The sequence below is a fragment of the Telopea speciosissima genome, chromosome 7, assembly GCF_018873765.1.
Source record: "Telopea speciosissima isolate NSW1024214 ecotype Mountain lineage chromosome 7, Tspe_v1, whole genome shotgun sequence".
Classification (NCBI taxonomy): domain Eukaryota; kingdom Viridiplantae; phylum Streptophyta; class Magnoliopsida; order Proteales; family Proteaceae; genus Telopea; species Telopea speciosissima.
Window position 1 is genome coordinate 56,048,156 of NC_057922.1, and position 22,810 is coordinate 56,070,965.

Below are 22,810 nucleotides of genomic sequence, written 5' to 3' on the forward strand. Positions count from 1 at the left end.
TTCATTGCGTTACAACGAATGACTCGTCATAGGCAAGACGGGCAACCTCCACCATACCCTGCTTAACAACTTCCACTCAGATGGGTTTGGTGGCCATTCCAGCAGCAGAGGAACCACCAACAAAATTAACCAGTACTTCTACTGGCCCGGGCTTCCACTAGATGTGAAGAAATTTGTTGCGGAATGTGGTACCTGCCAGCGTAATAATACAGAGACAGTACCCTATCCAAGCCTATTACAACCCCTTCCCCCTTCCCAACAGAGGGTGGAGTGATATTTCCATGGACTTTATAGTTGGACTTTCGAAATCGTTTGGGAAAGAGGTAATCTTCGTGGAGGTTGATCGTTTCACGAAGTATGCTTATTTCATGGCCCTTGCCCATCCTTACACAACTGCCACCGTCGTCCAAGCGTTCTTCGACAATGTCTTCAAACTCCATGGATTACCAACTTCCATTGTTAGCGACCGTGACGCCATATTTACAAGTAAAATTTGGGAGGAGTTGTTCAGGTTGTAGGGCACTTTGCTTCACCTAAGTTCTGCCTTTCACCCACAATCTAATGGTCAGATAGAGGTCCTCAATAAGTGCCTTGAGAATTATCTCCGTTGTATGATAAGCGACCGCCCCAAACGCTGGACTCAATGGTTAACTCTTGCTGAATGGTGGTACAACACCATGTTTCATTCTGCCATCAAAATGTCGCCTTTTGAGGCCTTGTATGGCTACAAACCTCAGCCATTAGCTATGGGTACAACAACACCTCCATCTGTTGCCGCAATGGCTACTCATCTACAGGACCGCACAATCATATTACTGGTGCTCAAACACAACTTGGAGTAGGCCCGAAGCAGGATGAAACACTTCACGCGATCACTACCGCTCTGAGCGGGTATTTCAGGTGGGCGACTGGGTCTACCTACGATTGCAGCCTTACCGCCAAACCACCCTCACCTTGCGCTGGGATTTCAAGTTGGCCCCACGTTTCTATGGGCCCTATCAAATCATAGCGAAGCTCAACACAGTCGCCTACAAGCTCCAATGACCGCCTAACTCCAGAATTCACCCTGTATTCCATGTCTCCCTTCTCAAGTGCAAACTAGGCCACGCCACAGTTCCATCTTCCACCCTTCCATATGTAGGTGACGAGAGCCAACTTCTTCTGGAGCCCGTGGCAATATTGGATAGACACATGGTTAATCGTGGCAACAAGGCAATATCCCAGGTGCCAGTGCAGTGGTCCAGCGCTATTCCGGAGGATGCCACTTGGATCGATTGGCATCAGCTGCAACCTAATTTTCCTCAGTTCAACTCTTGAGACAAGGGTTTCGAAGGGGAGGGGAATGTCAGGATCCCTACCAAGGGGAGGGGCTTAATGGACTTTTCACCACCAAATAGTTTATCTTCTTCCTTCCCGCGCCTTTTTTTCGTAACGGCTTATGTTTCTGTTAGATTGGTCTCGGCTGAAACCACACCTCTATAAAATGGGGGGAAATGTTGTAGTTCAGGCATCGATTAGAAATACAAAATTCGTTTCGGAGGACTCTTCCTTGGAAGGAAGACCACCAATTGTTTGAAATCCCTGGACTCCTAACAGATTTTAGGGTCGAGAGCACGCAAAGTTCAGTAAAATTGTGGCATCGAACAATAACCAAACCGTTAGTAAGAGATTTTTATTTCAGTTCTGAATGTTAGAGACACTAACGTCACGGGTAAGGCTGAACTTATTAGATTTGTTGTTCTTTCGGCAGAGATGATGCTTCTTTCCGAATCGAACCATGCATCACCGGGGGCCATTCTTCAAAGCAAATCAGGTCCTCAGCTAGTTTCAATGCTCATGGGGTAATCGACCAGGCTGTAATGTTTCTCGCCTTCTATCTCTGTAGCACGTTCCTTCACCCTTTCTTTTGCTAGTTGTGATTTATGGAAGGATGTTGATTTCTCACATTACATGTTCGATGTTTTACCTCTAAGGCATTATACTTTAATCAAGAACGGAAGATGATGGCTCTTGTTCTGTCGTTTTCTGGCAACTCCTTTGTCGGATGTCAAACTAGTGCCTGCAAAAATTTTAGTGATGTTTACCCTACATTTTACCTAAAGGTTTTAACTTATTATTTGACGATTCCAATTTACCGCTCTAATTAAGTACTCAGAAACATTTCATTGTGGACGATTTTTGAATCAATGCCAACGAGGCAGTACAGAAGAATGAGTGGGTGTCTAGATTTTTGTGGGAAAGCAAAGGATAAGTTTGAACTGAGTGTCCTTCCTTTTGCCTCAATGGCTCGATGCAGAGGCTCAATTTCTCTACAAGAACCAAGATCAATCCGTTCTTCCACATTAAGGACATCCGAGAGGCATGCCCTTCATTCGCTTGCAGTAGCTGAAAAATTTGGCAACAAAATCCTTGAGAATGATGTGGTATCTTGGACCTCGATGATATCGATGAAGGCACAACAGGGGTTCATCGACCTGGCATTATCTTACTTTTCATGGATGAGGAGACTTGGGATTGAGCCCAATGAGACAACATTTTCTACAACAATTGGAGTATGTTGCCAATTGAGGAGGATTGATAGTGGAATGAGCCTGCACTGTTTGATTTTGAAGAAAGGGTTCTTGACACAACTATTTGTTGCCAGTGGTTTGGTCACCATTTATTCTAAATGTGGTTATGTTGAAGAAGCACGCCAGATATTTGATAAGATGCTCTACAAGGATGCAGTTGCATGGAACTCTATGATTGCTGCATACGCGCAGAATTTCTTAAATTGGGAAGCCATTTGTTTGTTCTGCTTTATGCTACAAAGCAGAAATGATGGGAAACTGTTGGTTAATAATTTTACATTTGCCAGCGTTTTCAGGGCTTGTGCTGGTCTGGGATGCAATAGAATGGGCAAATCAATGCATGGCTGTGCAATTAAATTGGGGTTTAGTTCAGATATTTTTGTTGGCGGATCCATAATTGATATGTATTCAAAGTGTGGTAATTTAGATATGAGCCAGTGTGTCTTTAATCAGATGGGAAAACGAGATCTTGTAGCTTGGAACACTATGATTACTGCTTACTCTCAAAATTATAATGGAGAAGAGGCTATTGCATTATTTTATCAGCTGCAATCGGAAGGCTTTCTTCCTAATGAGACAACATTTTCTTGTGTTCTCAAAGCTTCAGCTACGATGTCAGACATTGCCATTGGCAGATGCTTCCATGCTAAAACACTGAAGTGTGGTTATTCATCAGATGTGTTTGTGGGGACTGCACTTGTTGATATGTATTCAAAATACTTTGCTATGGAAGATGCTGAGAAAGTATTTGGTGTCATGTCAAGGAGTGTTGTATCCTTTAATGCACTAATCACAGGTTACAGTCTGTCTGGGAGGTATGAGGAAGCCTTAAGAGCTTATGTGGGCTTGTGTACTGAAAACATGAGACCTGACTTGTTTACTTTCACAGGACTATTCTCCTCATGCTCTGTATTGGGTGCTTTGCATGAAGGAGCTCAAGTTCATGCTCACTCAATCAAGTTTGGTCTGGATTCACATGTCACTGTTGGGAACTCTCTAATGAACTTCTATGCTAAATGTGGCCTTATGGACAGTGCATTAAAGGCTTTCGAATTTATAACGAAACCAAATTCCATATCCTGGGCGGGAATGATCTCGGGCTTTGCACAAAATGGTGAGGGAGAGAAGGCGTTTGAGTATTTCTGCAAAATGCACAGGTCATCAGAAGAACCAGATGAATTTGCCATCTCAAGCATTCTTGCAACACTTGCCAACTGGGCTGCCATTGAACAAGGAAGGCACTTGCATGGCTACATGATAAAGACAGGGCTTGAGTCCACTGTGTTAGTAGGTACTGCACTGGTTGACATGTACTCTAAAAGTGGGATGGCTGAAGATTCATTTAAGGTGTTCTCTGAGATGCCTGAGAAGAATGTAGTCTCTTGGAATTCAATGATAATTGGATATGCTCAAAATGGGTTCAGTGACAAGGCTCTTCTTCTGTTCCAAGAAATGATGGATGCCGGTGTGATCCCAACATGCGTTACCTTTGTTGGGGTTCTCTCTGCTTGTAGTCATGCAGGTTTAATTGAAGAGGGAAGAAACTATTACAACATGATGGTTTATGACTATGGAATTCTGCCCTCAGTAGAACACTGCACGTGTATGGTCGACCTCCTTGGACGTGCAGGATATCTCAATGAGGCAGAAACATTTCTTCACAAATCTCCATTCCCACAAGAACCTGGGATGTGGAGGACCCTCCTTGCAGCTTGCGGAGTTCACAAAAACTCTGATGTTGGTGTTAGAGCTTCACAGCACTGCTTGTGGTTAGAGCCTCAAGATTCTGCCGCATATGTTATCTTATCTAATATTTATGCATCCAAACAGTTATGGTGTGAGGTCACTAGAATAAGGGATATGATGAAGGATATGGGCGTGGAGAAGGAGCCAGGATGCAGCTGGATCGAGGTCAGGAACCTAGTGCATGTATTTGTCGCAAATGACAGGTCATGCTTTCTGGATGAGGTTTTTGAGACACTAAAAAGTTTGTTCATGCACTCGAAAGTGAATGGTTATGATCTTGACCTTGGGTGATACTATATTCTTTGTGGATCTTTCAGCCTTTCGCATGATCAACTATGTTCGCGTGAATGCTTTTGTCCTATTGATCAGTAAGAGGTAGTAGTAAAAAGAAGAGTTCTAGATTCTGTTTTTAATTTACTGTATAGAACTTCAGCTTGTAACCAAATTAATGAATTTTCTTAATATTTTGGGGAGAAAGAACATATTATTTATCAACATAATGGGAAACGAGCGCAGGCCTCCAAAGTCTGAGGTAAATGTTCTTTCTTCCTAAATCCTAAGAGATTTGGTTCAGCAAATCTGATGGTTGACTTATGGTCAAGTATTTTATTTGTTTTTTGATTATGTATGGGCTCATTTTAATATTTCTTGAGTTCATAATATCATAATTATTTTCAGTATGTATCTGGGTAGTTAGAATCATTGGTTACAACAATTACATGACCATTTTATATGGTAGCCCTAGGTTTTGGGGACAACAGCCTTGACATGTAGTAATATTATTTGCTTTTGACCTCCATGTTGGATATATTGACATTAGATGTGTGTCCATTGGATCCTATTTAACGAGATTGAATAAATTAATTACAATTTAATATTATGTGGTTGTTATAATTGTTCTTTTATGTGCAAGTACCCATCAATACCACTTGTTCACAACTATAGATAGACTTGGGCACATTGCTACATTGTATATTTCCCCAGTAGGGATTGAAAGGGAATAAAGATATGAACACTTTTGTTTGTTGAACATTGATCCATAGAAATTCCTGAATGGTTACCACCAGTTGTGTATGACAATGAGAATCTTTGGTAGTTATTATCAGGGATTAAAGTATTGGTCCATCTCGTATTGTATCGGTTGATACGTCTCGGTATCGGTCGATGTCAAGACGAGAAAGGCCGATACGTCTCTATTTTTTTAAAAAATTAATTGTCTCTACTATATCGGTATGTATCGACCGATACGATACGATACGATACGATATACATATACAGCAGAGACGTCCTTTTGACCCTTTTTTTAATATTTTTTAGCGTATCGGTACATATCGAGACGTCTTAACCCACTTAAAAAAACACATGGCAATGTTCATTCTTAGCAACAGAAACTCAAGACAGGAGTTTCCAGGCGGAAAAAATGCAGGTCCAGCCTTGAGAAAACCCTCAAAATCCATGTTCAAACCCAATTTTTCGAGCAGATTTTCTTAGGGCTTCAATTCCTTAGTAAAAAATGACCCTAAAGGAGCTGGAATCTGAGCATTTGCTGCATCCAACAACCCACATTTGAAATCAAAAGGTGTTCTTGAATGGAAAGGTAGGTTTTTTGAAAAAAACTTTATTTTTTTGTTAAAATCTTTGATTTTTGGTCTTTTTTTTGCTATGATTCAAAGGGAATATGTTAAACTAACAGACATGACTTTGATCCACCCTGGCATTCTTCATGGCAATAGAGTGACTCTACATGTAAGAAATCTCATCTTTTAATCTTTTATAACAATTTTAAAGTGCTGCACTTGTCTGGTTATTTATTATTTACAATTTTTAGTGTATATGCATGATACATGACATAAATTGCTTGTTTATATTGTTTTTTGTGTCCAAAAGTGTATTTTCATGTGTATTTTGATAATTTTCATGCGTTTCTATACCGATCGATACGTATCTCTGATACGATACGATACGTCTCTTAAAATCACCCGACCGATACAATACCCGATACCGATACTTTAAACCTTGGTTATTATCCCTTACCTGAGCTGAGAGACACTTACTGTTACATTTATGTCTTATTGTCTCTACACTTGAGAGAGTCTCATCGTCTTCAAGCTTGGGTTATGGCCATTGGAGAAGGAGCAATCGACAGAGACGTCACCAAGTGCTACATTCCTTTGGAGGAACATACCCTCAGTGTGTTTAATGTAACAATTGCTCCCAGTTGTTCATTTTAATGGCTATATTCATCAAAATTTGTTTGCTAGAATTTTTTGTTGTGTGTTCTTCGTGCGTCGCTTCCACTGCACCTATCAATCCAATGAGACAATCCTAATCAACAATTAATTGTTTCAGCCATTCTAGTTTATTTAAGTAAACACTTCTGTGTCTCAGCAGCAATCTTCATTATCATATTGTTCCCGTTATAAGAAAAGGTTTAATTTCATTATGAAACTTGTCATCTCTATTTTTGAGTGATCATTTTCATGAATATGGTTTCCGAAGGATGGGTTTATTACAGGAGCAAGAGTGTTTCAACATAAGTAGCTCATATTTATGTGTATTGATCGTCTTTCTTCGTTAGGAGAAACTGTTCTTCCTTCAATTGATGGAACAATTCTACTGGTTTGCAGCTGCAAAGCATTTTGAAAGATTGAATATCTTGTGACTGCATGAAATTATTCAACTCTTTCTTTTCCTTGACCTGTTCATACTGTGCTTTAAGCAAGTCTTTGCAAAGTACAACTGTTAAAGACACTACTGAGTGTTAAGTATCATGCAAGTTGGTGGAGATCATCCAAACTGTCTTCTTTGCCTTATCTATACGTGAGTTCTTCCTACCACACTTGTTTTCTTTGTTTTCATTTTAAAACCTATGCTTTACTTGACTCTAATGCTATGCTTGATCTTGTAGGCAATGGGTATAGTGCATGTAGCAATGACCAGGTTGGAGGTTCAATACGAGCTTGGTTATGGAACTCAACTGTCAGTAACCCATAAAATATTTCTTGGGGTTTAACAAGAGTCTGGAGGTCATGAATTTGATTATACACATGCCAGTGGTGGGATTATAAACACTATGGTATGGATCTGACCTGGATTTGTGTGCCATGCTTCTGTTTGTAAGGCATGCATGAAATTATTGTCAGCAGTCAAGACGCATCAGATTAGGATCTTAACATTACTCTTTTTTTGTGATAATAAAAATTTCATTATCAAAAGGATAGAGAGATACAAGGAGGCCCAGAAAGCTGGGGAAAAGCAAAGGCTATACAAGAAACACAACCAAAAAAGGATCAGACCCAAAGCCTCCGATAGGGGGAGGGGGGCTGAAGCAAGGAGAGAGGGAGACCCCAAGAGACATCAATGAGCCTGTTCCTTGGGGTATTAACACACCAAGAGGAGAACATCGAGGCTCACTGTCCAAACCCATGGTCAGACGTACAAAGTATTGGAGAGTTTTTCTCTATTTTTTCCTCTCTTTTTTTAAATTGTTGGGGAAGTCGTTATAGTCGCCGAAATGGAAAATGTTAGGCCTAGAAATTTTGGCAAATAAGGAAGCCTCGGGGCTTGAACTGCCTGAACAGCTTTTACAAAATTATCCGTATTTAGACGTAGTGGTATTTAATCTATGATCTCTTCTTAAATTCCTCTAGTCATTATTTTTTTGTTTTTTGTCATTTCAAGGTTCTTTTAATTTTTAGAGATGGTCTCATCCTTTGGGAAATCAAAGAAAGTAAAGTCATTTTTGTAATGGGTGGAAGCATACTCCAGTCATTATGTAATGAATCGAATGATCAAGGAAGTAACTTTTACATGCTGGGTATGCTCCTTTGGAAGTAAAGTAGTCGGATTCAACAATGGAGAGATTTTAGTTTGTAAACTGACAAAGACCTTATGCTGCTCAAAATGTTCCTATTTGTAAACTCAATCTTTGTTATAAGAAGGACCAAATCCCCATAGTTTCATTGGTCTTATGCAGATGGAAAGGCTAGTCAAATTATATGCTAACAGTGCATCTAGTTCTGTTACTATATTATATTTTTCTAAACGATTTTATGCTTCAGATATGATTTATGGGGATGCTGTGTACTACATTATATTTTGCTAGTTAAAATAGACATTCCACCAAATGGTCTTGCTTCATAAACATAAGTTTTCTCATGACGATTGATTTCATTGCCATCCATCTATTATTTTTACCATTGGTCTTGTTTTCTCAAAATATTTGGATAATTACATCATCAGTGTCGATGGTTAGCCTATCAAGGTTGTCTCAAACAGGGATCCTCTCCAGTTACCATGGGCAGATATTCCTTTTCTTTCTCTTAACTGCTACAAAACTTCTCTCATTAGCTTCCGTAGCGTTTAAACTTAACCTGGTTGGTTTATTAATTAATTAGTTGCTTAAACCAATTCTACGGATAGTCATAACAGCTAGAGAGAAATCTTTCCCTTCCTTTTCTTTGGTGCATATTGAATGATTTAATTGTGAATTACAGGGAACAGGAGTGTTTGTAGATGGCCCAGGTGCAGTAAAGCACATACTGATACGGATAGGCCATCATAGCACTCCATTCACTGTGACTCATGCTATCATTTCATTACTAACAGACTCTGTAACCTACATGTGCTTACCTCAGCTGTCTGTTAATATTCCTTCTTGCCACTTGATGGCTCTGTTCACAACTGTTAATTAATGAAAAGCACTTCTATCATGGTATCAAGAGCCTTTCTACTCTAATGAGTTCTCTGTTTTCTTTCTCTTTTTCGAGCTTTTTTTTTCTTCCAAGCTTCCTTGCTGAACAATGGCGTCTTCTCCAGAGGACTCCAGTTCTGTGTCTGATGTTACCTCATCATCTTCAATAGTTGCTCCGAACGTGTCTCCACAGCTCTCTCTGAAACTAACTTCTATGAATTATATGTTGTGGAGGGCGCAGTTCCTCCCACTTTTGAAAGGATACAGTCTGCTTGGGTACGTTGACGGTACCTTTGTTTGGCCATCTCCAGCGACCTCTGCAACTGCAGATCCTTCGACTACTTCAGCTTCTGTCCTGTGTGATTGACAGGATCAACTGATCCTCAGTTGGATAATTTCCTCTTTATCTGAGGCCGCCATCTTTTGTGTTGTGAGCGCGGCCACCTCTCCTGAAGCCTGGGTTACTCTCGCTCGTGTGTTTGCCCCCATCCTCTCACTCGTGTGTTCTTGATCTGAAAGACTGACTTTCACGGCTACAGTGAGGTACAGATTCTATTACCGATTATCTTCTTCAGATCCGTTCTGCTGCAGACACTTTGCGGAATTTGATCAGCCCTTGAGTGATGAGGATCTGGTTCTTGCAGCACTTCGTGGTTTGGGTTCCGATCACAGAGATTTTGCTACCTCTGTTCGGCTTCGTGCTGAGCCTATTTCCTTTGTTGAACTGACTGGTGGCTTATTGTTGAGTCATGAGAGCTTCTTGAAGACTTCTATTGAAAGCTCATCTATCACCGACTGCCAATGTTACTTCTACTACATCTCAGCATTCGAACAGTTCTTTTGGTTACTCTGGTCCTCGTGGTGCTAGCTGGAATGGTTATCATGGTCGTTTCAACAACTCTCGTGGCTCTCATCGGGGTTATCCCAACCAGAACCATATTAATCAGAATTATCGTGACTCTGGTTCTCGTTCGCAGAATTATGGATCTCAGAATTCTGGAAATCAGAATTATCATCGTCATTTTTATGGCAATCAAGGTTCTGGAAATCAATACTATGCTAATCAGGGGAATCAGAATTATGGCTCCAACTCACCTTCTAGTGATCGATCCACCTCTCCATCATTTACCAATCAGCCATGAACTTGCTGTCAGATCTGTAATACTAATGGCCACATAGCTTCTCATTGCCCGCAGCGTTTTAGTCACGCTTTTCTTTGTATCACTTCTCCCTCCTCTTTCTCTTCATGGTTGTTAGATTCTGGTTCTAATAATCACTTGACTGCAGATTTAACAAATCTTACTCTAAGCACACCTTACAATGGTCCTGATCACGTCATATTCGGAAATGGCCAAGGTTTGCCGATCACTCACTCTGGTTCTTCTACCTTTGTTACTCCCAACTGTTCCTTTAATGTCTCAAATGTTCTTTGTGTTCCCAACATTCATAAGAATTTAACTTCTGTGCACAAGTTTGCTTTGGAAAATGATGTTTTTTTGAATTCCATTCTTCTTACTTTCTGATTAAGGACTGGCAGACGGCGAAGATTTTATACAAAGGCCCGAGTGACAACAGGTTGTATCCTCTTACATTTTCTTCATCTCCTAATCAGTCGGTAGCTTTGGCAGCAACTCGTTCTCCGGCCATTGCTTGGCACAATCGCCTTGGTCATCCCTGCTATAGAACAGTATGCATTCTTCTTCAGAAGCTTAGTGTTTCAGCTTCTACTAAGCACATTTCTCTTTGTGATGCTTGTCAGAGGTCTAAGAGCCATCATTTACCTTTTGAATCTTCTCCTTCAATTAGTTCTGCTCCTTTAGAACTATTGCACTGTGACGTTTGGGGTGCTGCCCTTGTAACATCTCTGGATAACTACAAATACTATGTTCTTTTCTTAGATGATTACAGTAAATACTCATGGATTTTTCCTATTTCTTTGAAGTCTGATGTGCTTTTTATCTTTGTCTCCTTTAAATCTCTTGTGGAAAATTATTTTCTGTGCAAAATTAAGTCATTGCAAACTGATGAAGGGGGTGAATTTCAAAAATTGAATTCTTTTCTTCGCCAACATGGGATCACTCATAGACTTTCATGTCCTAATACACAAGCCCAAAATGGCGCTGCCGATCGCAAACACCAGTACATTATAGAAACCAGTTTTGCCTTACTGTTTCACTTTCATTTACCATCACATTTCTGGTCTTATGCCTTTCAAACTGCCGTATATTTGATTAACCGCTTACCATCTCCTTTGATAGGAAATATGAGTCCAATACAGCATCTATTTCATACTCCTCCGGATTACTCTTTTTACGCACCTTTGGATGTTTGTGCTACCCTTGTTTATGTCCTTATTCCTGTCACAAACTTGATCAACGCTCAAAGCCATGTATTTTCCTCGGATATTCTTACTCATAAAGGGTATAAGTGTTTTGATGCCACTGCTAATAAAGTTTATATCTCCAGGCATGTTTCATTTGATGAAGCAGTTTTTCCATACTCCTCTCTTCCATCATCTGCTTCATTACATACTCCTGAGATTCTTCTTGGCATACTCAACCTCCACCTGTAATCTTCCGCTGCTCCTGTGACTCACGTTCTCATTCTCTTGTGGACCACAATGTAAATCCATCACCTACTGCCCTAACTGAAACTTCTCTTCCTCCAGTTTCTTATCCCCGAGAACTTGGTTCTGGTTCTATATCTACTGCAGAGACACCAATCCAGCTGATCCAGTATCTGCTGCTCCATTGTCTTCACCCGCCAATCTCCCTGCTTTACCTACCACACATACCCGCACTCTTGACTCATCCAATGCATACATGCTCTCGAACTGTTTCTTTGCGACCCCCTGCTCAACTCAATCTCACTGCTACACGGTATCCTATTGTTGACACTTTGGAGCCAACCTGCTACACGCAGGCTTTGAAATCAGAACCATGACGTGTTGCGATGCAGGAAGAATTCAATGCTCTTTTATGGAATGGAACGTGGGTTCATGTTCCTTATTCCTCCACTATGAATGTCATCCATCTCATGGCTTTCAGTCCTCAAAAACAGGTTCGTCCTTGTTCATATATTGCTTGGGTGATATCACAATCTACTTTCTCATTTACGTTGATGATCTTCTGGTCACTGGGAACAACATGGCAGCTATTTGTTCTCTCATTCAAGCTCTGTCCAAGTTGTTTGCCATAAAAGACCTCAGTGATCTTCACTATTTTCTTGGCATTGCTGTAACCTCTGTTAATGGTGGTTTATTTCTTAGTCAGAGGAATTACATTGCTGACTTACTAAATACTTCTCATATGGCTGGTGCCAAGCCAATCTCGACTCCAATCTCATCTATACCAGGCACAGCAACATCTGGTGTTCCACTACACGATGGTACTGAGTATAGGAAGGTTGTCGCTGCTCTTCAGTATCTAAACATGACCAGACCTGATATTTGCTTTGAGGTGAACCGTGTGGCACAATTTATGTACTCTCCGACGGATGTACACTGGTCAGCAGTGAAGCGCATATTATGCTATTCAGGTTTTGATATGTTTCTTGATGCTCATCTGGTATCCTAGTCTTCCCGCAACCAGCGGACTGTCTCTTGCTCTTCCAAAGAAGCGGAGTATCGTGCTGTTGCTGCTGCTATAGAACTCATCTGGCTTCGTTCTCTTCTTCATGAAGTAGGAGTATTTTTACCACCACCTCCTACTATTTGGTGTGATATGTAGGAGTGACCTACTTGACAGCTAATCTGATTTTTCATTCACGAACAAAGCATATCGAAATCGCTTTCCACTTCGTTCATGATATGGTTGCTTCCCGGAAATTGATTGTTTGATTTCTCTCTACAATTGGTCAAGTAGCAGATATATTTACCAAAGGCCTATCTCGTCTTTGTTATCACTTTCTATGGACCAAGCTCACTGTTGCTTCACCCCCGCTGAGCTTGCGGGGGCCTGATATGGATAGGCCATCATAGCATTTCATACACTGTGACTCATGCTATCATTTCATTTCTAACAAACTCTGTAACCTGCATGTGCTTACCTAGCTCTGTTAATATTCCTTCTTCCACTTGATGGCTCTATATATATGTAACTCTGTTCACAAATGTTAATAAATGAAAAGCATTTCTATCACATACAAGCTGGTGCTAAGAAGGTTATTTAACAGCTCCAGCCAAAGAAATATGAAATTAACCAGTGTTAAGCTCCCTGACTATACTATTTGATTTCATCATTTGTGAATGAGGAAATATTATACATTCAAACCTCGGGGGGGGGGGGGGGGGAGAGGGGGGATGCAGGTGCACATGTTTTTTGCTGCACCTGACAACGGGATCCATAAAGCTCAACTTCAGTGGCTGTATGATAAGGGGATTTTGGGCTTTTGTGTAGGTGACACCCTTAGAAACTTCCATGTTATAGAATTCTTGAATATTTTGGGCCAGTGGGTAAGGAAACTTTGTTTTGGCTGAGTTTAGGTCCATTTTCTTGACTTGTGTTCATTAGCATTGAAGGAATTTAGCAGCTTTTTGTGTGTGTGACACTGGCTATGTCATGAATTTTCATGAGGCCTTGTGACTTGTGTTCATTAGCATTGAATTTTCTTTGATCTTTGAATTTCCATATATAAAAAATTAATTCAAAAGAAGGTTCCATTCTTATCCTTGCATCTCAGAAACAGTTATTTTGACTTGGTTCCATGACTGAAGCAATTAAGTGTGAGAGAGAACGTAATGCAAGGTTTCTATCCCCTTTTGGATAATCAGCAGTCACTGTTGCTGCAGCAGTAAATGTTATCTGCTCAATGGAGGTCAATGAACATTTAGACAATGTGGCTGGTTTGTATGCATGAAATAATCATCTTGCTTGTTAATGTGATTCCTAGCATTAATTTCTGGCTGTGGACATATCTTGTGATTCAACTCCAGTTACATTCACTGACTGTTCAGCGACTTACTGTGGCAGTTGTATTGGCTTAAGGCTTTGAAAAGCCAAATAAGCAGTGAAGATATTCTATTAGGATATGGAGATGGAATGGCTATACCATTCAGCTATTTCATTTCACAATGTTTCATGAAATTGATTTATGGTGTCTGCATCTTAAGTCCATTTGTCTCTTAACTTAGAGATGGCTTATTAAGTCTCTAACAGGTTCAGAGTATTCTATGTCATTTGTAAGTGCTCAATCTTAGGATAAGTATTCAGTTTGTGTGACTGTGAATGATATTATTGGTTCTCTTGGACACTCTGCACCTGCATTTTACTGTTATTGGTTAATGTGTTTTTAATAGCATGTGTTTTCTAGACATATTGTCCTGCTAAGGAATCTAGATAGCCAGGAATCCTATATCTCTGCTGCATGTTAGCCAAATTACCCTCCAAAAATAATCCATTTGCTGAGCAATTTTTCTGGTGAAGGATAAGAATAAATTCTCATCAGAAAAAAAAAAGGATAAATAAATAATCAGGAGGATAAAACTCTTTGGGATGTCTATGAATAGTATATCCTATATAGACTACATCATAAATCTCGGTAAAGAGTTATAGAGATCTTAAAGAGTTATTGACTTAGCTGATGTATGTGAAGCTACACATAGGAAGGATGTGAGTCACACTTTTCCAAATCCAAGATTCATTTTTGGCCCGAACCCGTCCTGGCCCGAACAGGGCCTAAGATACCTGACCCTGAGGGTGGGTCAGGGTTGGAAATTTCTAGCCCTGAGTCAGGGTCGTGTTGGTATATATATAAACTTTAAATGTCACACATATTTTTTTATATAATATATTATATATGAAGATAATAAGTGATAATATATTTTATTATAGTATTATTTTATATAAAATTGATAATTTTCTCCCCAACCTAGCCCAACTCAGTCCAATCCAAGCATCTCTCCCTTCTGCCACTCTATGATTACGGCCAATTAGGCTGGTCAGCCTTGGCCCGACGCTGAAGGCGGGTTAGGGTTGGGCCGGCCGCCAAACTTGGGCCCAGCTAAGCTAAGGGGACTCAAGATTGGGCTAGGGTTTTAAAAAGCTTGACCCAACCAGACCCTTGCAGCCCTAGGTCAGGGTCTAAAATCGAACTAATTTCAACTCTTAAGAATTCGAACTCATAAAGAATCAATTGAGTGCAATATACGCCACGCTAGCTTAATCAATAAAGAATAATTATGAACTAAGTGTGTACGGAATCCCAAGCCCCTAATTCTTTTTGGAGTACTAATGAAACCTACGAAACAGTCATAAATTTTCTTTCCTCCACTTTCTTTCCAACCCAAAAAGCAGAGCCAACAACATCCAATTGCTTCCAATATCATACAAGAAAAAAGAAAACATAACATTAAATACGTAACACAGATTTAATCAAAACTGTCCTCTCAACTTGTGATAAAAACAGGATTTTCCAAGATGCTAATCTATTTTTGACTCTATTCACAGCAAAAGAAAAACAACTAACCATAGATTCTGGAATAAAAATGGGAGTACCCGATCTGCTTGACACAGATCTAGATCTATCTAAATCCCGAGATCAACCTTTGTTAGGTATTTGATTGATACATAAAAAATTCCAGAGTTGATGAAATGTGTTAATTCAAGCTCTATAACCTATCTCATACTAGGCTGGTCCAATCTAGTGTCCATACACTAGATGAAGCCTTGTTAAGCACATAACAACCTCAGTTGATTCTGATTCACCAATCCTATTTCGATTTTAAAAATCCTGTAGCATTTACTAGCACAATTAAAGGGACCTACGTCTAGTTGCTTCATACATTTTGTGTCATATGGGCTGATCATTTGGTCTTTCTGATCGTGGCAGTTGGGGGAATCTTTTCTATAAGACTATAAGCCACTTGAGTTCAGTTCCTCTGGTGCACGTACGTGTGAGAGGCAACCACATGTTTCAATTTTGTTATTTACAAGGAAAAGAGGGGGATTTATGAAAACAAAAGAGACATGTGGTTGCCTCTCAAATGTTCATTCACTAGCATGTATGTGTAGATGATCCATTCCCAAGCGACTTTTAACTTAAAATTAAATGAGTTCAATTCCTTTGCACGAATGTTCACCTTTTTGTACATGTTAGATGCAAGTATGTCTGCTTACCAAAAAAAAAAAGAAAAAAAGATGCAAGTACGTAAGTCTCTTTTGCTTCCATAAATACCCTACTTCATCCTGTAAATGGCAGTAAGTGGGACATGTGTTGGCGTCTAATACTTACATGCAAATGAAGGTAAAGGACCTATTTAGCGCCCAATCTCAACCATAGTTTGAGGAATTAGTATTGGATTGGTCGATTCGTATCGATATCGGTGGAGATCGATACCAATTCCTGATCGATCCCGTATCATTGAATACGTACAAACAAAGGTAAAAATGTAAAAAAAATCAAGTTTTATGAAGAAAACATGACCGATCCAAATTGGTATTGAAACGGTAGATACCGATACTGATACAGATACCGAACTAAAACCCTGATCTCAATCCAATGGGCAATCCTAGGTGGCCCTTTCTACCTTATTTTCTATGAGAAAAAATTGGTTTTTTTCCATTTCAATTAATTTCTACCATAATTGTTTAAGAAATGACTCAGATTGTTTGAAAAAAATGACATTATTTAGAAAAAAAAATGAACTTTACATTTCAATTAATTTCTACTTGATTGTCTAAGATATGTATGTACATGTAAAAAAAATAACAAACAAACGGGCCATTAGATGTGTTAATCATCAAACAGGAGGCTTCCATGGTTATCAATTAAGCATCAACGTCGTCGTCGTCGTCCTCGCTAACATACGCCGCCAGGTTCAGATACCTATCCTGCTCTTCGGTGTCCCTCCACCTTTCCCTGCAAATTACGCAGGTGGCAATACTCCTCCTCCTGATCCTCTTCCATTTCTTCAAGCATTCTTCGTGCAATGAGTTCCGACACGAACCACAAGCCGCTACCCTATCTTCCTTCCTCATCTCTTCCAGACAAATTGGACACGTGGCACCTTCTTCCACCTCAGCCTCTCGTGAGAGAACCCCACTTGATGTTGACTGAGCCATGAGCTGATGATACCTCTCACGAACGCGAACTCCAGCCAACGAGTCAGGTGAGGTGGGTGAAACAAGTAGGTTGCTGAGTTGGCACGGCCTGAGGGTTGTCGCTTGGAGACACGTGTCGTCAAGGGATACGCAGAGGACACGTAGATAGACAAAGAGGATGTGTTTGCAAGGGATTGTACGGTCGGGACAGGTACAGAAAGGGGTGGTGGACAGGGTAACGGTGTAGACATTGCCGGAGGCTCCGAGGACGAAGAAATTGGGGTCTGAACGGTGGAGGAGTCGAAGGCGGTGGAAGGCTCGGACGATCCGATTCGCGATGGGCTGTTCGAAGGGCTTGAATTGGAAGACCGAGTAATAATCTGGTGGTGGTGGATTTGAATTGGAGGGGACTGAATTAGAATCATCCATCCTCATCTGTGTCTTTGTGTTTGTGTTTGTGAGAGAGCAAAATATACTAACGGTAATGAGAATAAGAGATACGTTTAAGTTATTTAGAGAGGAGAGAAACTTCATACTTGATTTTTTGATTGGTTGCTTTTTGTAGGGGAATTTGTCTTTGGGGAATTGGGATAAGTTTGAGTAGCTTTGAGGGTACGTTAGCGATGGTCCTTGGAAATGGGAAAACGTGGCCTTATTGTCCGAGGTATTCACAACCTTGACGCCTGTGTGGTGGTGTGCCGTGTCCAGGGAGATCAAACCAAAAAAAAAAAACAAATAATAACCAGGATTCCTAGAATAGGGATTGTGAGGAATCCGGATCAGCTATCCATGGGGACGGAAGGGGACTGATCTGAACCCTGCCTTGTGCGTGTGAGACCCACATCCTATGGAGGGGTCAGATCTATCCCCACCCGTCCCCATGTGGATAGCAGATCTGAACTCGATTGTGAGAACATTGCTTGATTAATTGATTGTTTTTCTAAGGTGAATTTGTGCTTAGGGAATTGGGATTTCATTGATCAGTAGAGTTAGTTGAGTGCACGGTAGGGATAGCAATTGGAAGTGGGAACCGTGCCTTGAGAGGCCGAGGTATTCTAAAGCTTGACGTTTGTGTGGTGTGTGGTGTGTCATGTGCAAATAGGAGGAGAAGACTAAAATCCATCTATCCATCGTTGATTGGTTAATTGTTTAGTTGTAAGAGAATTTGTTTAATTGATTAATTGTCACATGGGTAAAGTAGAGATAATTAGGCTTTTATAATCTGAATAGAAAAACAGTATTTGGGTCACATGGATAAATGGAGAGGTACGTCGGAAGACTCTTTCTGATCTCTTCAGATTTCTCATACGTGCTCTTCTTTCATGACGGGAATTCTTAGCATTCGGGATAGAGTTATCATGCATGTTCAACACAACCCTGATCCTCTATTGTCGAGCTGCCCAGCAGGATCGATCCTACCGTCAAGACATAGCGGGAGATAGTAAATTACCGCTTTACCCCAGCCCGAGCGTCTTGCTCGAATGGGATGAAACAGGGATTCCACTGGTTCTGAAATCAAGGATTAAAGATGTTGATGATAGCAAGGCGCCAATAGTAAGCGTGACTTGCACTGGGTAATGGCCCTTTTTATTAACTGCTGGATGCACTTGTGATGAATCACTATCATTGGGGGCATTCTTGCATGGTTTAGCTTGAATTGGTTCACTCAACTGGTCCAGATGGGACATAAGAGACACTAACACAGTAGCTACAAAGTTCAGCCGGGCTCCTATTCTAGCAACAAATTCTAATTGCCAATTCTCCTCTGTTTTCAATCTCTGGAAAGGGCAGACCAGGCCTATCCTCTCTCTCATGTACATTGACCATCTCTCTCTCTCTCTACATAACATCTCAGTTTGACAAACATATCTGTTTCCAGCCTCATGGCCAGATAACGAGGGCTATGGGGGCCCACTTGGGAGGGTTATGTAGAACATCTCAACCAAGAAGGAGGAATATGGCGGCACTCGTGAGAGTTATGTAGAACTCGATGCTATGCTCCACCATTTATTGTGCTTTAACAGTATCCTCCTTCAAAATTTTAAATTTTCTAAGGGAGAGGCTTCTTTGAGCAAGCGGCATAAAAGAGTAGACCAATGAGGTGCGGCAAAATGGTATTCTTTATTGGAGCGCAACAAAGTCATTTTAAATGAGGAGGAGAGAGATAGACATGGAAGTGTTAGCATACCCTACCCTAGCAGCTCAGAGAACCTTTTCGCATTGTCCACCTAGAAATACACCAGACTAAATTTTGCAAAAGAAGATTATCTTTGACGCGATTGTCCTTTCTACTGTCTCTCTAATTCGATGTGAGTGTCCATTCTGTTATCTCTTAGAGGAGAACTTTTCTTTCTCTCCAACCATGTTTTAATGGATAGGAATATGGATGCACTCAATGTGATTCAGGGTAGCATTGTATAGTGAATCATAATTGACCTACATCAGATTAAATTTTATGATTGAATACAAGTGTAAACAGGTGAACTGAAACTGCAATTTATAAATGTTCGATGTTGGAAGTTTCAGATAACAGATAATGAGAATTCTACTATCTTTGTTTCTGTGGGGATAGTGGATGTCACTCCTCATCATGCAACTTCTCCAATTTAAGATCTCTTATGTGAAGAAAAAGGACCCAAAATTCTTTTATCTGTATCAGTATACTGGAAAAGTTCAAAAAGGAGCTGAAAGGGGCTCCCTAAGTTTAGATTTCTCAGGGGATTCGATGAAGTTGATAGAACTGCAAGAGCATTCACATGATCTTTCAATGGCTAGAACACGCCCTCTGCCATCTACAATGGTTTGAAGTTTCTTTCTTTTTTTGACCATCTCTTCCCTCCTGTTTATTGGGACTACTGGTCTGAGTCCCTGTATAACCAATTTGTAATCAGTTCACCAAAGCTAAAATTTTCAACTAAGATATTGCCTTCAGAATATTATATTAGCAATAGAGAATACCTCAATGAACACATTTGAAGCCTTGTGAAGCTTCGTTTTTTGAACTATATCTGCCGCTGCTTCCTGCTTCAAAAAGGCTAATCAACTTTCAGTAACAGTAAGTACTTATGGCAGCTAGGAGTTAAAAATTTGCAATCAGCCTTAAGTTACATACCAAGATTCTGTATTCAGTGATGCAGAGGAGTTTAAATTATATTCTCTTAATTGTATAAAGATATAATGCTTATATTGTTATTAGGCCACCCATTCTGTACCATACTGTCCTGTTTGCAATTTTTTTTTTGAGACCTCGGCCGGAGCCTACAACAACAACATCATAGCCTTATCCCAACTTAATGGGGCAGGCTACATGGATCCTAGAAGAGTCAGCAAAATAATAATAAAGAAGAGGGGGGGGGGGGGGAATACAACATCGACACAAACTCTGGGGCATCGTCCCTTCTTAGCTATGAACTGCTTCTTAACTACCCAATATTCCGCTCTAGGTCTTGAGATGGGGTGAAAAACAACAATAGCATCACATCATATTATGGTCCAGCTAAATGGGTTCGACCACATGGATCTTTGCTCTCCAATCAGCTCTATTTAAGGTCATACCAGGAACAAGGCCTAAGCTAAGCATGTACTTCTTTACCATTTCTCCTATGGATCTTCCTGAGCCTAACAGTTATTTTATTTTTCGTGGGGGATGGGGGGGGGGGGGAAGTGAAGATCAGTTCTTTAGATATAGTTTCTGTGACAACTTCAATTGCAGAGGTTTGCTCATTATAAAGTGAAAAGAAGCAAAATTCAAGTAAAAATCTATTGAAGGAAATCAAGCAATAATAGTTAAAAAGCATTGGAGACTATTGGTCATGGTGTGTTAAAGGATGACAAAAGTTTACCATGGCATTGTTGAGTTGTCCTTGATTCAAGGTCCTGGGCTCCATTTCAATGGAGCAAGAAAGATAAGCCATGAAATCATCAGAAATTGCAGACTAACAATGCAAGATGGATTCTTTCCCTTTCTTTGTATTTCATTAGATTGTCATCGTTTCTTAATATTTATAGACTTGTGAATCCTGTTATGATCATTCAGTTTCATTGAAAATAATGTGAGGTCAGGGTTTGAGAGCAAAGCAAAATCTTTGTTTTCTGTCATTGAGTTCTCGTGTGTGTTTCTGTACCTTCTGCCCCTTCTCAAAGCCCCCTTCACGGATTCTCTAAAACTGATTATTACAAGTTTATGTGTGGTTGACACTTTGGTGGTTCTGATGATTCCTAACTTCTTGCTACATATTTTGGGGGTGTAGAATCCGTCTCTAGGGTGTGGGACCCACATCCCATGGAGGAGTCAGATCTGTCACACCCGTCCCCATGTGGGTAGCTGATCCGGATTTGCATCATAATTCATACAACACTTGAGGCTGGAATTGCTTTGACCATCTAGTAAACGGATGTTGCAGTAGACCGGCATCTCTCGGGGCCCGCCGCCACCTTACGTGGTGCTGTTTAGTACCATATATTTGGTCTTGTAAAAGAGTGGTGGAAGATTGCTACAGGTTGGAAAATCATAGTAATTTTGCATTTAATAAGAGAACCTTCCATTACAATAATGAAAAATAAAAGAGGGGGAGGGGGGTGTTAATTGGGTAACCTTGACTTAGTCCTCTCAAGGGATGCCGAGATCACAGCATCCACCATTAAAGCGTAGTAATTCCATAACACCTCTTAAGAACCCCATTCTACTCTATCATACGCCTTTGACATGTTCATCTTTGTTGCCATATTTGCTTTTCTACCTTTTTCATTCTTTTTCAGCCTTATCTTTTTCATCCTTATATAGTTTGTGCCTTCAACGAATGCTGTCTAATATGGATCCTTATCCCCTGTAATTCCCTGCCCGGTCCAATTCCCTAGTGCCCCTAACAGGGGGGTGCAATGACCATTCCACCCCTACCCAGGTGGAATCCATCCCCCTCTTATTACAGGCACTAGGGAATTGGACCAGGCAGGGAACTGCCGGGTATAATTTTCCGTTTGACAATATCTTTGACATAAACTTCTATACTACATTACAAAGGCATATTGGTCTGTAAGCATAAGTTGATGGTACAACTCCTATTTTCAGACTTAGGACAATCAAGGGGCAGATAGAGATCACTGAACAAGGTTTGAACAAGGTTGTCTATATCACAGTCAAGAAGGATGCCAGAATCTATGATAGAAAACTGGTTGCAAACCTATCAAGGTCTGGAGTCTTGTGTGGTGAGTGTAGTAGATCAAAGATAACAAGGGAATGAGGGTAATCAGTAATGGTCCCTATTGTCAAATATATATATTTTTTAATTTTGTTTTTTCAAGTTTTGAATTTTTTTAAAGGTTCAATTGAGTGGGGCTACAAATTCTATTTTGGTTGAGGTCCAAGCCATTGTCTTCCATCTTTGATTTAGCATCTTAAATGGTTTTCATTTGGAGGTTAAAGATATATAGTTCCACCCTTGCTTATCAATGAGGTCTCTTCACATCAAAGAGGATTGGATAATTTCTTGTATCAGGAGAGTTATGGTGTTTGCTTAAGAAAAAATCCTCTGCAATGCCCTAATCTTGCGGTGCAGATTAGGGCACTGCAGTGTGGCCCTAAGAGCTTGACATGTGGAAGAAGCTTCATCCAACGGTGCGAGCTTGATGCGAGACATTTTTTTCCTTTTCTTTCTTCTCGAGCTCGGTACCAGTGGATGTCACATCTTCCATATGTCGAGCTCTCAGGGCTGCACCATAGTGCACCGCCAGATGCCCACACTGCAGAGGATTTTAACCCGTTT

At 40.4% G+C, this 22,810-nt stretch overlaps 2 protein-coding genes and 1 long non-coding RNA gene across 4 annotated transcripts; 1 reads left to right on the plus strand and 2 right to left on the minus strand.

Annotated features, from left to right (window-relative positions):
* Positions 1–1,892: 1,892 nt before the first annotated feature.
* LOC122666844 (pentatricopeptide repeat-containing protein At2g33680-like) lies at positions 1,893–4,695 on the plus strand. Its single transcript, XM_043862934.1, has one exon. The coding sequence runs from the start codon at positions 2,187–2,189 to the stop codon at positions 4,605–4,607; it is 2,421 nt and encodes an 806-aa protein (XP_043718869.1). The 5' UTR covers positions 1,893–2,186; the 3' UTR covers positions 4,608–4,695.
* A 4,455-nt stretch (positions 4,696–9,150) lies between these two features.
* Positions 9,151–19,609, minus strand: LOC122666983. The gene is made up of 3 exons (XR_006333739.1): positions 19,441–19,609; positions 13,150–13,156; positions 9,151–9,162 (listed from the first exon to the last, which is right to left on the minus strand). It is a non-coding gene; the product is annotated as an uncharacterized LOC122666983 (long non-coding RNA).
* Positions 19,610–19,627: 18 nt separating this feature from the next.
* Positions 19,628–21,006, minus strand: LOC122666982. Of its 2 annotated transcripts, none has more exons than XM_043863123.1 (3): positions 20,891–21,006; positions 20,007–20,069; positions 19,628–19,916 (listed from the first exon to the last, which is right to left on the minus strand). In XM_043863123.1, the coding sequence occupies exons 1-3, from the start codon at positions 20,960–20,962 to the stop codon at positions 19,722–19,724; spliced, it is 330 nt and encodes a 109-aa protein (XP_043719058.1). In that variant the 5' UTR covers positions 20,963–21,006; the 3' UTR covers positions 19,628–19,721. The 2 variants fall into 2 exon arrangements, with proteins under 2 accessions (XP_043719058.1, XP_043719056.1); XM_043863121.1 differs by having other exon boundaries at positions 20,007–20,072.
* Positions 21,007–22,810: the final 1,804 nt, after the last annotated feature.